The 12,459-nt window shown below is 54.5% G+C and overlaps 6 protein-coding genes across 6 annotated transcripts; 3 read left to right on the top strand and 3 right to left on the bottom strand.

Annotated features, from left to right (window-relative positions):
* Positions 1-162: 162 nt before the first annotated feature.
* On the top strand, positions 163-2,221 carry SAICODRAFT_148513 (uncharacterized protein). Its single transcript, XM_019165531.1, has one exon. The coding sequence runs from the start codon at positions 491-493 to the stop codon at positions 1,916-1,918; it is 1,428 nt and encodes a 475-aa protein (XP_019026686.1). The 5' UTR covers positions 163-490; the 3' UTR covers positions 1,919-2,221.
* A 317-nt stretch (positions 2,222-2,538) lies between these two features.
* Positions 2,539-5,127, bottom strand: SAICODRAFT_52371 (uncharacterized protein; the record flags this gene model as incomplete). Its single annotated transcript, XM_019169137.1, has 2 exons — positions 2,539-3,780; positions 3,871-5,127. The coding sequence occupies 2 exons, from the start codon at positions 5,125-5,127 to the stop codon at positions 2,539-2,541; spliced, it is 2,499 nt and encodes an 832-aa protein (XP_019026685.1).
* A 1,226-nt stretch (positions 5,128-6,353) lies between these two features.
* Positions 6,354-9,330, bottom strand: SAICODRAFT_148497 (uncharacterized protein). The gene has a single exon (XM_019165530.1). It carries the CDS (start codon positions 9,230-9,232, stop codon positions 6,443-6,445), a length of 2,790 nt encoding a protein of 929 aa, XP_019026684.1. The 5' UTR covers positions 9,233-9,330; the 3' UTR covers positions 6,354-6,442.
* Positions 9,331-9,460: 130 nt separating this feature from the next.
* Positions 9,461-10,274, top strand: SAICODRAFT_4810 (uncharacterized protein; the record flags this gene model as incomplete). Its single annotated transcript, XM_019168914.1, has 2 exons — positions 9,461-9,752; positions 9,805-10,274. The coding sequence occupies 2 exons, from the start codon at positions 9,461-9,463 to the stop codon at positions 10,272-10,274; spliced, it is 762 nt and encodes a 253-aa protein (XP_019026683.1).
* On the bottom strand, positions 10,121-11,294 carry SAICODRAFT_75305 (NGG1p interacting factor 3). Its single transcript, XM_019170969.1, has 2 exons — positions 11,016-11,294; positions 10,121-10,956 (listed from the first exon to the last, which is right to left on the bottom strand). Exons 1-2 carry the CDS (start codon positions 11,248-11,250, stop codon positions 10,331-10,333), a joined length of 861 nt encoding a protein of 286 aa, XP_019026682.1. The 5' UTR covers positions 11,251-11,294; the 3' UTR covers positions 10,121-10,330.
* Positions 11,295-11,632: 338 nt separating this feature from the next.
* Positions 11,633-12,267, top strand: SAICODRAFT_50610 (pyrimidine 5-nucleotidase; the record flags this gene model as incomplete). The annotated part of the gene is made up of 2 exons (XM_019169006.1): positions 11,633-11,669; positions 11,732-12,267. Coding segments are annotated over 2 exons (573 nt in total), but the record flags the coding sequence as incomplete, so codon positions are not given.
* Positions 12,268-12,459: the final 192 nt, after the last annotated feature.

Below are 12,459 nucleotides of genomic sequence, written 5' to 3'. Positions count from 1 at the left end.
CCGAATCAATCGCAACCACCACGAACTCTTGCGTAACATCACCATCTGATTTGGTTTCCCTTGAACGCGACTTTCACATGAAACACACGGCTGAGCCTCCTGCGTTTGCTTGCTTCCGGCGTGCATCGGGTAATACGAATGGCATGAAATAAAGTTATACGTTGAAAATTGCATGATTCCTATCATCGTAGAAGCGATCGTTCGAGCCGCTGTTTTAAGAGTTGCGTGAGTGTCTGGCCAGCAGCAGCAGATTGAACGGGACACGTAGGCTTCATTCCGGTGCCGGTTCACCGGTCCATTGCAACGTGCGAGGTCAATTGTAACGTTAACGCAAGCGTTACGTACATATCTCCGGGGAAGGCGGCGGAAACCGAGGCAATTGCAAGACCCTGCTTCGTTTAACGGTTAACCTGGTACCTACGGCTGGTCCGTACACACCTCCAGTCACGCACGTTTCGCCTTCCACATACACTCTCTCTACAGGGCAAAGATGATGCACCCAGTCCTTCCAGCACTGCTCTCGACATTGTTTATCACGGCTGTCTTGTTTCTCCTACTAGCCCCGACACTGGGGTTAGCTGATGAGATTTCCTCATCTATTGACGCGGCTTGCGTCGCCTCCCTGTCGTCGCTCGCTGGGGATGCCTCGGCGTCAGGGATGAGTGTGGGAGCTGGAGGAGGAACCATGTATGCGTGTTATAACATCCTCGCATTCACCCCTCCAACATTTATCGCGGATCTACGACTTTTCGAATCGCCCTCGCCATCGTCCTCCGCACGCTATTCTAATGCCAATATCTCCACGGATACGGGTTCACCCACGATCGAGATTGTCTGGCCACCCGGGATTGAAGGCGATTCTGTTGCGGGCGGAGCAGCACTCACACGTCGTGCTCCCTCTCCTGTTCCTAACTGGAAGGAGCTCTGGAAACGTCAGAACTCTGGGACCGGCGCTGCTCCCTCGATGCAGCTTACGAATAAATGGGTATTCACCGGTACGATCACCGATGAGAGTCTTCTTTCACAGTCGGAGAGCGTACTCAAGAGCATGATGCTACCTGCTGTGAATCTCGTTTCGGGGGATGGGGGAAAGGTGGACTTGTCGTCGTCGTCGAGTGGGAGTATGGCGTCGTATGTGTTCGGGGTCATGGCTGATACGACGTCCGGTTCTGCTATAACTCCGGCTGCAACTGCGGATCCTCCAGAAGTTGTGGTCCCATCTTCGACTTCCGAGGCGGCACAGACGCCAGCGGAAAGGACACTCACTCCCACGACGTCTGAGGATACAGCTGCTGTGACAACCGGTCTTCTCACGGATTCCTCGGTGAGCGAAATCGGGGCAAACGGGCCCACCACTGCTCTCGTTCCCACACCTGCACCCTCGAATTCGGCTGTGGACACGTCTACTTCCGCGACGAGTGCGTTGGCTGTGGACACGAGTTCCAGTACACCAGCTGCGGAATCAACCTCATCTGCCGTCGTACAAGCCTCCTCGAGCTCCGCAACTCCTCCGCCGACTTCGACATCTGCCGCAGCAACCTCACCCACAACTGCACCTGCATTCACCCCAACCATCGCCGCCGCCATCGCATCCTCCTCCTCCTCCTCCCCTTCCTCCTCCGCACCCCCCCTTGCCCTCGCCGACACCGCCCAGCCCCAATCCGCCCCGGCAGCCGCGCCCGCACTCCAAGCAACCATAGCAACCCCATTCGTCCTCCCCGGTACCTCCCTCGGCATAACCCCAATCGGAACATACGTCTTCTCGGCTTGGACTGGGATATTTGGTATCGTCGTCGGTGCGGGGTTTTGGCGGAAACAGATGTTTAGGGGGCAGTATCGGAGAAGGGTCAATGTTAACGTTAAGCAGGGAGGAGGAGGGGTGGTGGGGAATGGGTTGAGGAGTGAGTTTTCGATGTAAGAGTTGCTGCTGGCGGTGACTTCAGGGAGAGGAGAGGAGAGGAGGTAGGATATATCTCAATACTCATGTCTAGTTCAGAATCTGATATCGCATTCTCTGCGCCTGCTTATGCTCTGTTGTTCATTTGAGGAATGGAGAGAAGAGGATAGAGGAGGAAGTAACCATTGGAAGAGAAGTCCAATTCCGCAATGATCCCGTATACATAACGACGTAAAGCAAAAAACAAGAGTAATAAACAATCATGGGAAAAAAGGAAATCACTAAGTAAACACAACACACAACCCCAAAAGGATCACCTGCGAGCCGCACCGATCCTTCCCTGATCCTAACCCATTGGCAAGGACCAGCAAGAAGTCCCATAGCACAAGCATCCAGCAGCGTCCTGATATCACAATCGACAACAACCACAAATAGTTCCAAACCTATAATGTGTAACAAAACAAAAAAAAGCGCCTGATGCAAGAAAAAAAAAGTTTGTCGCATGCTGGTAATCGTCCATATAAAGTGTAAACGCCTTCATCCTTTTTTTCATCAACAAAACACAACAAATTCATCAACATCACACCCCTTTCACCTCATTAAAGGGGTTGCGAGCCTCGGTATGTATGGTATATAACCGTCTACCATCCAGGCGTTCCGTTCTGCACCCCAGTACCAAGCGGCAAGAGCTTGCTGTTGAAGTACTGCAACGAATCCGAGAAGGAGTCGTTCGTGGGCGACTGTTGGACGGGTTGTCCAAAGACCTGGATGTTGTGCGCCATGAGGTAATGGTGAACGAGCTGGATCGCATCGCCGAGGTGCTCGGAGGTGCCACGAGAGTAACGGAGGATGAAGGTGTGGAAGTTACCCGAGCTTCCACCGCTACCGGGGCCAGCAGAGCCCTTGACGCGGTCAGGAGAGGGATGAACAATACAATCAATGTTGAAGTTCCTCCTCATCGTATCAACAACCTGACTTCTGAACTGGGGCTGCGTAATAACCTCTTGAAGCGATTGAGACTGCGGCACACGGAGCTGATACTCCTCCGGCACGAGCTCAAGCAACATCTGGATGCAAAGCGGAACCTGACTCTCGGGACCAGTGATCTGGACGATATCACTCCCACTCCTCTCATCCGGGAACTTTATCCCACAGTTCGTCTTTTCCGAGATATCCAACACCTTGATCCTGTACTCGTGATTCAACATCCTGTGAAGCCCACGGGGGATATTGATAGTCTCCGTGATATAATCCTTATCCCTCGACGACACGAGCTCCATAATCGACGCCTTCAATTCCTCGAGCGCGACAGCGTTCTTCGAGGGCGTACGCGCGACAACGTTGTCATCATTATCAAAGTACCCACCGAGCGCGGCAAACTCGAGCGCATTCGAAAACTTGACATAAACCCCATACTGCTTCATAATCCTCTGGATATTCTTTCCCCCGACGCCAATAATGCGTTTATGATACGCCTCAGGGACAAAGAAAGAAATCTCAGCCGGCAGTTCAGCCTGCAACATCGTCAACCCATCAAGAGCCCTCTGAACCCCCTGAGAAATAAGGTCAATAATGAAGTTGTACTCCGTAAAAGGCTCAAACTTGATATGCACATGAGCCTCCTTCATAACCTTATTAATCTTCCCGTTCTTCTTGCCAGAGATGAACTCGCGGTGTTCGTTGCTCAACTCCAAACGGATACGACACTGAACCTGTCGTTTCTGGACCCAACCGAGGTTGTTGATCATCATGACCGCAGCACGGACAGCCTCCTCCGCACCATGGACCTCGAAGCAGTTATTGCGGAACGACAACTCCGCACCCGAAGTCCCCGAAATCTCCGAAACGTTCTGCCGAAGCGTCTGCATAGTGGGCTCCTTCTCCTCATCCTCATCATCTTGGCCGTGTCCATGCTGTCCATGTCCGTGATGACCATGTTGAAGCTGATAGTGAGTATGTCCACCATGCCCAACATTCCCATCCAACGGCAAAACCCACACCTGCGCCGTATAAAACGCACAAATCAATGCATTCAAAGACCTAATCGTCCTCTCAATCAACACCAAACTCGTTCCATGGATCCTCAACAAACTTTGGTGACTACCCAACGTCGGAATTGCGATGAACGTTGCGTTTTGCTGCATGATGTTGCGAACCTCGGACAACTTCTCGAGAAGGAGCCAATCGATTTTTTCAGGGATCATGATGATGTCTTTAGTGTAGAGCTGGATCGAGCGTTCTTTGACCTGCAACATCTCCCTCGCCTGGAAGACATGTGCGAACTCGCCCGTGATCAGAACCTCATGCGGGTTACGGGGTCCACTCTGCGGGTTCCTGTAACCAAACACCGAAGCAAACGGCGTAGGGATGTAGACCTGCGTCCCGGACTCGCGCTCGATAGTCGCAGCATGCATACGCTTACGTCCAGCAATGAGAGGCTGCATCGGCAACTCGATCGGGAGACGAATAACCTTCAACCCAGCCAACTCATCCAACATAACCTGGACCCTAACTTTGGCGTAATCCAAACTCTCCAAGTCACCCCTCAGAATGAAGTTCAAGTTCGGACCAGCCTTGTTAAGAGGCGGACTTCCACTCGCGGCACGAGCTCCATTGAACGTCGACGTAGTTCCAGGCGTCGTGTGCTGAATGAGAATAATGCTCACACCAGCATGCAACGCCAACTCCTCCAACGCCGTCTCGACATCAGACTTCATCGCACTCGCATCAGGATCCATAACCAAGTCATACTCCGCCTTAACAACAACCTGATTCTTGATCGGCGTCTGTTGCAAAAAGATACCGCGTGCAGTCGACGTATGACTATGCGGACCCGTAACGGTAACATTGATCCGACCCCTTCCCTGTCCAACAGACGCAGCATTGAGATACCCAAGCGCCGAACCCCTCGGATCAGCGATCGTGAAGCTCGCGTGGACACTCCCGGTAGCATTGATATCAGCACAAAGCGCACTGAGGTGATCCAAATGCTCGAACGCCCTCGTCCTCGCGTTTCCATTCGCGACAACACTCGCCTGTCCCTGCGGCGGCGACCCAGACGAGTTCGGAGAAGGCGGGGTATCGGGCGCAGCGGGGTAGAGAACTCCATCGTTCGAGTTGGAGGAAGCCCAGATGATACTCTTTGGATCGGGACGGGTGGGCGCGACGCTGTTGGGAAGACAGAAGGAGTGGACGCGTTGTTCCACTGCGACATGTTGCGCGTGGGGCATGAATGGCATGGCGTTGTGGTTCATGTAACCTGCGGCTGCGGCGGCTGGATTCATGATTGTATGCTAATTGTAAGGTAGATCGTAAAGGTCGTATATGCGATTTGTTTTTGTTTATGAAGCAAAGCGTTTCGTATAACCGGATGTCTGCTGTCTTGATTACACCGGGATGTATGCTCCTTCAGCTGTTAAGATCTGGCTGCAGAATGTTGCGAAACGTTGACCAAGAAACCGAACCGAGAACTGACGAAAGCTAAAACCGACTGCAGTTGAAAATCTGAAGCCGGACGACCGAAGAAAAAGCGACGACGACCGAGGAAGATGAAGAAACGACGAGAGCAAGAAAGCGAGAAAGCGACGAGTCACGAAGGCGAAAAATCGAACGCGTAGATCTAAGCTTTCCCTCCGGTTGAACTCTCGGTTCTCCTGGCTCCTTGTTGCAAGGTGGTTGCAGGGAATGCGACTGGGATGGTGTTGTACTTTTTCGACTGGGCTCAGCAATTGCGCTGCAGGGCCAAAGTTGAGCAACTTGAAAAATCTGCAGAACATGAAATTAGCGCCAAACGTCACGGTTAATTAGAGAGCTTCGGGCGAGCCTCAAATGAAGGTCGTCGTACCGTTACCCTGATTTAAGTTATACAATGGGGGGACTGAGTGTTGGAGGTGACGACGATGACGGCGACGAGTCAGGTTGACTGAGCGACGTACGGTGGCTGCTTACGAGACAAAGTGTATCTGGCCAATCGATCCGGATACGAGGAACAGAACCCCAAAGTGGCCCAGCCGCTTCTATTTATGCCGTTCCCAGAACTCCACTCTACACCTACAGCTATTCCAAAGCTAACCCAGCTATGGGAAAAAGTCATCCTGACCTCGACAACTACACGAACCTGTAACAGCGTAAAAGCGAGGGGATCACGCGGGGCCCCCTTTGGGTAGTCGAGGGGGGTTTCAGAGCGAGACTCGCTGGCACGCGTGAGGACTGTCGACGTGTCGGTATATATCGGGTGTGACGCGCATATATCCCAGCAGCGCACACATCGAGGTCAGGATTGACTTTCGCGCTCAGGCCCCCTCGAGCTCGGTGGATTTTGACCTGCGAGAGGAAGATCGTCGACCGAGGCTTAGCACGGGCTGTCATACGGCGGCCGCTCTTACTTCCTACATGTACACCCACACCTTTACAAACTTAGAAGCTATACCTATAGCAATACTTGTCGTTACATCGTATACGTACCGTAGCTACCCAAGTATATATAGCACGTCAACATTCGACGAGCGTCACGGTATGACTATCACACCGTAACCCCACCCCACCTCACCTCCACTCCCTCTCCCCAGTCTGCCCCCTCCCCGGATACTCATGATCATACTCATATTCCCTCTCCCGTCTCTGACGATCCAGATACCGCATCCTGTCCTCATACTCCTCCCGACTCGCGATCGGCCGAACACTCGCTGCCCTCGCCCTCGCCGGCGGGGGCATACGGCCATCCCAACCACCATGGCTAGGTCGTACGCTTCCCTCGCGATAAGACATCGGTGGAGGAGGAGGAGGCGGCGGTAGCATCATTCGCCCAAGTCCAGGCGAATACTCGTCATCCCTCATGGGTGGGGGCCTACTTGCCTCGCGGCCACCGGGATACACAGGCGGAGGACGGACACTCCCCTCCCTGCCGCCAGGATACACACTCCCGTCCCTCCTGCCGGGATACATGCCCCTCTCCCTCTCCCTCAGCGGTAACGGCAACGGCGGCGGCATGCCCCACCTATTCCTCTCCTCCTCCATCCCATGACCAAACCCGTACATACTCGTCGGAGGCGGCCGCACGCTCCCTTCCCTATCCCTATTCATCCCATGCCTCCTCGACAAATCCATCGCCATACGCGTAAGCTCGCGTTCCTGCTGTTCCAATTCCCATCTCTTGCGTGCGAGGTCCGCCATACGTTGCTCCACATACGGATCCCGCACGTGCTCCCGGTCCATGGGGAAGTGGTCGTCGGGGTATCCAGCCGCGGAGCCGTACTCACTACCGTACCCATACGCCGCACCCCTCGGAGGTGCGCGACTCTCGGCCCTGATACTCCTCGGCGGAGGTACCACGCTCGGTGCACGCACATGCGGATCCTGGAGGTGGGGTATCAGCTCATCCGGATAATACTTTTTCATTCTCTCCCTCTCCTCCGGATCTCTTTCGGCCGCTCGTTGCCACTCTGCTATCAGGGATGGACTCATAGTCCTGCGATCAAAGTGTCTCGGACTGAGCACGGACCGACCTCTCCGGACTGGCGGGCTAGGACTCCTTCTCCGCACGAGGGAGCGGCCCCTTTCGCGTTCTCTGTCCTCATCCATCCCATATCCATACCGTCTTTCAGGCCCGGGGCCAGGTCCGAGACCGTACCTGTAATATTCCTCATACCCAAATCTCGGCCTCTCATACCCATACCTCTCCTCCTCCCACTGCCCAGGCCCATACACCGACCCCTCTCCCTCCCTCGCTCTTCCCAAACTCGCCCTCCTCCTCGGTAAATGCAAATCCGCCCTCGTGGGGTCATACTCCTCGTGCTCATCTTGCACTGGCTGCTCTGCCTCTGTCGCCAGTGGTTGCCGAACCGGCTGCCCCATCGGTCTCGGTGCGCGGATATCATCCCTGTCCCTCAAGACCCGAGGAGGAGGTGGGGAAGGACTCCGCATCCTCACATCTTCCACGGCACTAGTGTCCAAGGGGCGGATAAGCTGCGAGGGATGAATGGGAGGGAATTGCTGGCGGGTGATTGTACCGTGGTCGAGCACCGCCAGGACTGGTGCTTTCGGTTCATCGGTTTGTGGGGCGGACTTGGAGGGTGCGTTTTTCGTCGAGTCGAGTGCAGCGGGTTTGTCTTCCGCCGCAAGTTTCTTCGTCTTCACTTTCTCCTTTTCCGTGTCTTTGCCCTTCCCACCCTCAACCTTCCGCGGCGGACTCGCACGCCTGACAGGCGCCGGCGCCGGCGCGCTATCATACGGCAACCCCATCCCCATATCATAAGGCAAAACAACCTCCCCACACCCCCTCGGCGGAGAATCAAAACTCGAATAATGCCTCGCCTTTTTCTCTATCCTATCCCTCTCCCTCCTTGCCTGCTTATTGGTTAAAGCTGCGGGACCGGTTGGCGGTTTAGCGTCGGAGCGGTGATCGCCTTTGCCTGGGGCTGGGAGGCTGCGTTCTGGCTCGGTGGGCGGTGGGATGACTCGACCAGGCGCCGCCGCTGATGGTGCAATCATGGCTTTCTGCTTTTTTGCGGCTGGAGACTTGGAGGTGTGTGCTTTTTCCCGTCCGATCTCCGCCACCGCACCTGCACCTACTTTGGCCTCGACCATACTCCGCACAACATTCGGTGCATGCACAGGCGGGGCTACAACCTCCGGCGGGGGCGCAACACCTCCACTACCGGGTCTTGGTGTAGAAGCAGCGATCATCGCAGCCAGTTCCGGTGGTGGAGGGGGTGGGGCGGCGTTGGGGGGTGGTGGGGGACCAACGCCGAAGCCCGTACTCGCCGCTACCTGTGCTGGAGCGGGTGTAGTCTGAGAGGGTGTGGTGTTGGTCGCGGATGGGATTTGAGGAAGAGGAGGCGCAGGAATGCCGAGTCCTGGAATTGGTGGCGGAAAGGGCATTCCCGGTATCGGTATCGGCATCGGCGGTAGAAAACCAGGTATGAACGGAAAAGGTGGTGGTGGAAACGGAAACTGTGGTTGCTGAGGGAGAGTCGGAGCAGGCGTCTCAGTCGGTGTCGGGACAGATGACCCGGGGTTTGGTGTAGCGGTTTTGGACCCAATCTCGGCTTTCTTCGCCGCGATCTTCGCGCGTAAAAGTTGTTCCAACCGCAGTTTATCCTCACTTGGCTTCGGCTTTCGCACCTCCTCCTTCCCCTTCGTTACAGTGACGCCAGCAGCCGCAGCAGCAGCAACAAACTCATGCGGCGGCGACTCCAGCTCCTCCCTCCTCCGCTTAAGACTCGGATGACTATTCTGCCGAACCTGGTCACGGAGCTTCGCGAGCTTGCTTAACTCGGCCAATGCATTCTCGTCGGGGGCGAATGGCATTATGGTGCCATTGAATGCAGCAGACATCTGTCAACAACGCAGCACTTTCCCTGGTTGACCTGTCCTGATTGCCGGGGATGAATGCTGATGGAGTCGCCGTCCTTCTCTCAGATCCCCCCCCCCCCAGGCACAACCTGCCCCTGACTGACGATCCCGCGTACCGGTATCGGTTGCCGGCGTATACGGGGAGCACTGGGCTGGTAAACAGTTCGTAAACCGCGCCCCCAGTACAAACACCTCTCGAACAGCATCTCGATGGACGTCAAATCGCCGCCGTCTACGCCTCGCTCTACTGCCTCAAGGCTGACGTCCGACCTTCAGACTGCCCGGAGAGGTGCTGGATCAGGCGTTGCAACTCCCGTAAATGCCAAGACGAAACGGAAGGCATTGCGTGAGTTTTATGGATTGAATGAGGCTATGAAGAGAGAAAAAACAGCGATACCAGAGATTGATCTTCCCGACTTCAATCCTCAGAGTTATGTCAATGATCTGCTGAAGACCAAGAATTTGAAGGAGCTCTTGACGGTTGAGAACACATTGGTCAAAGGTACAGCGTACACAATGCCGCAGGAAGTAATCTTAGCTGACCGCCTCTTCAGAAATCCGTGGTCTTGATGGTGAGCGGAAATCGCTTGTATACGATAACTATTCCAAGCTCATGCACGCTGCATCCACTATACGCAAGATGCGTCAGAGCATCGACCCGGTGGCACCAAGTACAGACATGCTGGGAGCGGCTATCGAGAAGATACAGAGGTTATCGGGTGTGGCACGGCAGAAGACGTCAGAGCAAAACAATGGGGAAGTGCTGACGGAAGACGCGGATCTGGCACGGCAACGGGAGGAACTAGTGACATGGGTTCGACAATCGCCTCAACGCTTGGAGGAATTGTTACAGCATGGAAACACCGAAGAAGCAGAACGGCAATGGACGAAAGTACAAGGGATCCTTGATCGATGGTCAGAGGTACGGGGAGTGAAAGATTTGAGAGAAAGGTGTGAAGCCGCTATGAACCATGGCGCGCCTACACCGCCTCCGAAGCAAAACGCAACGGAAGCGGATGACTAGAAATGATTACTGGGTGTGCCTTGGGAACGCGGCGTTAGTCTTTACCATATACCTATCTACATGATCTCTACAGGATCCCTGTCACCTTCACTAACCACAACCTCAATCTTCTCCTCCTCCTCCTTTAACAGTTCCTCTAATCTAGGCTTCATCACTGCTGCGAGAAACCCACGTTCAGTGTTTGTATGACCACAGATGATCGCACTCATGCCGTTTTCAACCGTAGCCAAGGTCTCATGGTGACCCAGTTCACCGGTAAAGAAACAGTCGGCTTGAACGCCTCTGAACAAAGAACCTCCAGAACCAGCACATATGGCGATGGTCTTCACCTTCTCCAATAATTGAGGCCGTGCGACCTGAACGTATTTCAGCCCCGTCAACTTCTTCACGCGCTTCACCAACTCTATCAACTCCAGCGGCTCCTTCAGCTCCACCAGTCGGCCCATGCCACCGTCTTCGTGTCCCTCGACTTTGGTGCCGTTCTGCAGAACCTCACGCTTCTCCTCGTGCTCCTTACCACCCGAAACTCCATCCGCGAGCCAGTCGTTGACTCCACCCACAGCAGCATCTACGGCGGTATGCGGTGCGTATATGGAGATCCCGGCCGCTGCAAGGCGGAGGAGAGAGCGCTGTTGTGTGTCCTTCATTGTAAGAGACTTTAACCCACGGAAAATGATAGGGTCTGTAGCATATCTTCAGTTAGTTCTTCGACTAGACCACGGCTACATGAGTGTACGTAACGGTATGCCACAATCACGGCGACACCACTGCCCTCCCTGAGCGCCTCCTCAGCAACAGCGGTCGTCAAGTCAATAGTGAGCAAAACTCGGCTGACTCCATTTGCAGCAGGTCTGTGGGGGATTGGCGCTTCGAGGAGGAGACCGGTGTTATCCCATGTCTTGTCGGCAAGCGCAACAGGATAAAGCTTCTGCACGGTCTTCAATACCTTTGGCAAGATAGCTGGAGCCGAGGCCATTTGTTTACTGGGTACCCGGTTAACGTCGTTGTATGGAGGAAGACTGGGCGCGTAACTATCCCGCATGTCGGTTACCGGCGTACTGTACTGTACAGATACTGGCGGGCACTGAGCGCGTAATCAGTCATAAACCGCTCACCGTGCACAAGGACCCCTCACAACAGCATACACCCCATCGACCAATTGAACAAGTTCTTGAGACCTGGCAGCATTGTTCTACCGTCTTTATCGTTCCGCACTTCGCAGTTCAGCATTTCATTCGCCTTTGTTGCATTTCAGCCGCATTCATCGGGTATCTCCCTCACGAATGACCACCACCACAACCAACGGAGTCAATGGGCATTCATCCCCATGCAATGGTCAAGGAGACGACCGTATAACCTTCTTCTTCGATCTCGATAACTGTCTCTACCCCAAATGTCCGTCCCCTCCTCCTCCCCCCTTCCTCCCTCCGCACACACGTACCAACCCCCACTCACAGCGCACCGCATCCACGACCTCATGGGTCAAAAAATCCACGAATACTTCATGACCCACCTCTCCCTCGACCCCTCCGCCGCCCGCCATCTTCACCACACCTACTACACCCAATACGGCCTCGCCCTCGAAGGCCTCGTTCGACACCACCAAATTGATTCTTTGGAGTATAACGCAAAAGTCGACGCAGCACTCCCGTTGGATGAGATATTGAAGCCTGATGAGAGCGTGAGAAGATTGTTGGAGGGAATCGATAAGCGGAAGTGTAAGATGTGGATCTTGACGAATGCTTACATCGACCACGCCAAGCGATGTCTGGAACTCCTGGGTCTGAAAGATCTATTCGAGGGAATCACGTACTGCGACTACTCCGCCCCTCGCCTCGTCTGTAAACCCCAACCCGAGATGTTCGCGCTCGCAATGTCACAATCCAACACAACTCACAAATCAAAATGTTTCTTGATCGACGATTCGGCGGGGAATGTTAGGGGTGCGACGGAGTTTGGGTGGGGTGTTACGGTACATTTGTTGGAGGAGGGGGAGGGGAATGAGGGGCACATGAAGACGAAGGATGGGAGGGTGGCGGGGACGCATGTTGTTAAGACTCTGGGGGAGTTGAGGGATATTCCCGAATTGAGGGATGTCTGGAAGAAGGAGGAGCCCGAGGTGTAAACGGGGCCGGAAGGGAAGATTTGTATGTTAGGAGAGATGAATATGGATTGGATTGGACGA

The sequence above is a fragment of the Saitoella complicata genome, assembly GCF_001661265.1.
Source record: "Saitoella complicata NRRL Y-17804 unplaced genomic scaffold SAICOscaffold_2, whole genome shotgun sequence".
Lineage (NCBI taxonomy): Eukaryota > Fungi > Ascomycota > Saitoellomycetes > Saitoellales > Saitoellaceae > Saitoella > Saitoella complicata.
This window is presented reverse-complemented; position numbering and strand designations above follow the sequence as displayed.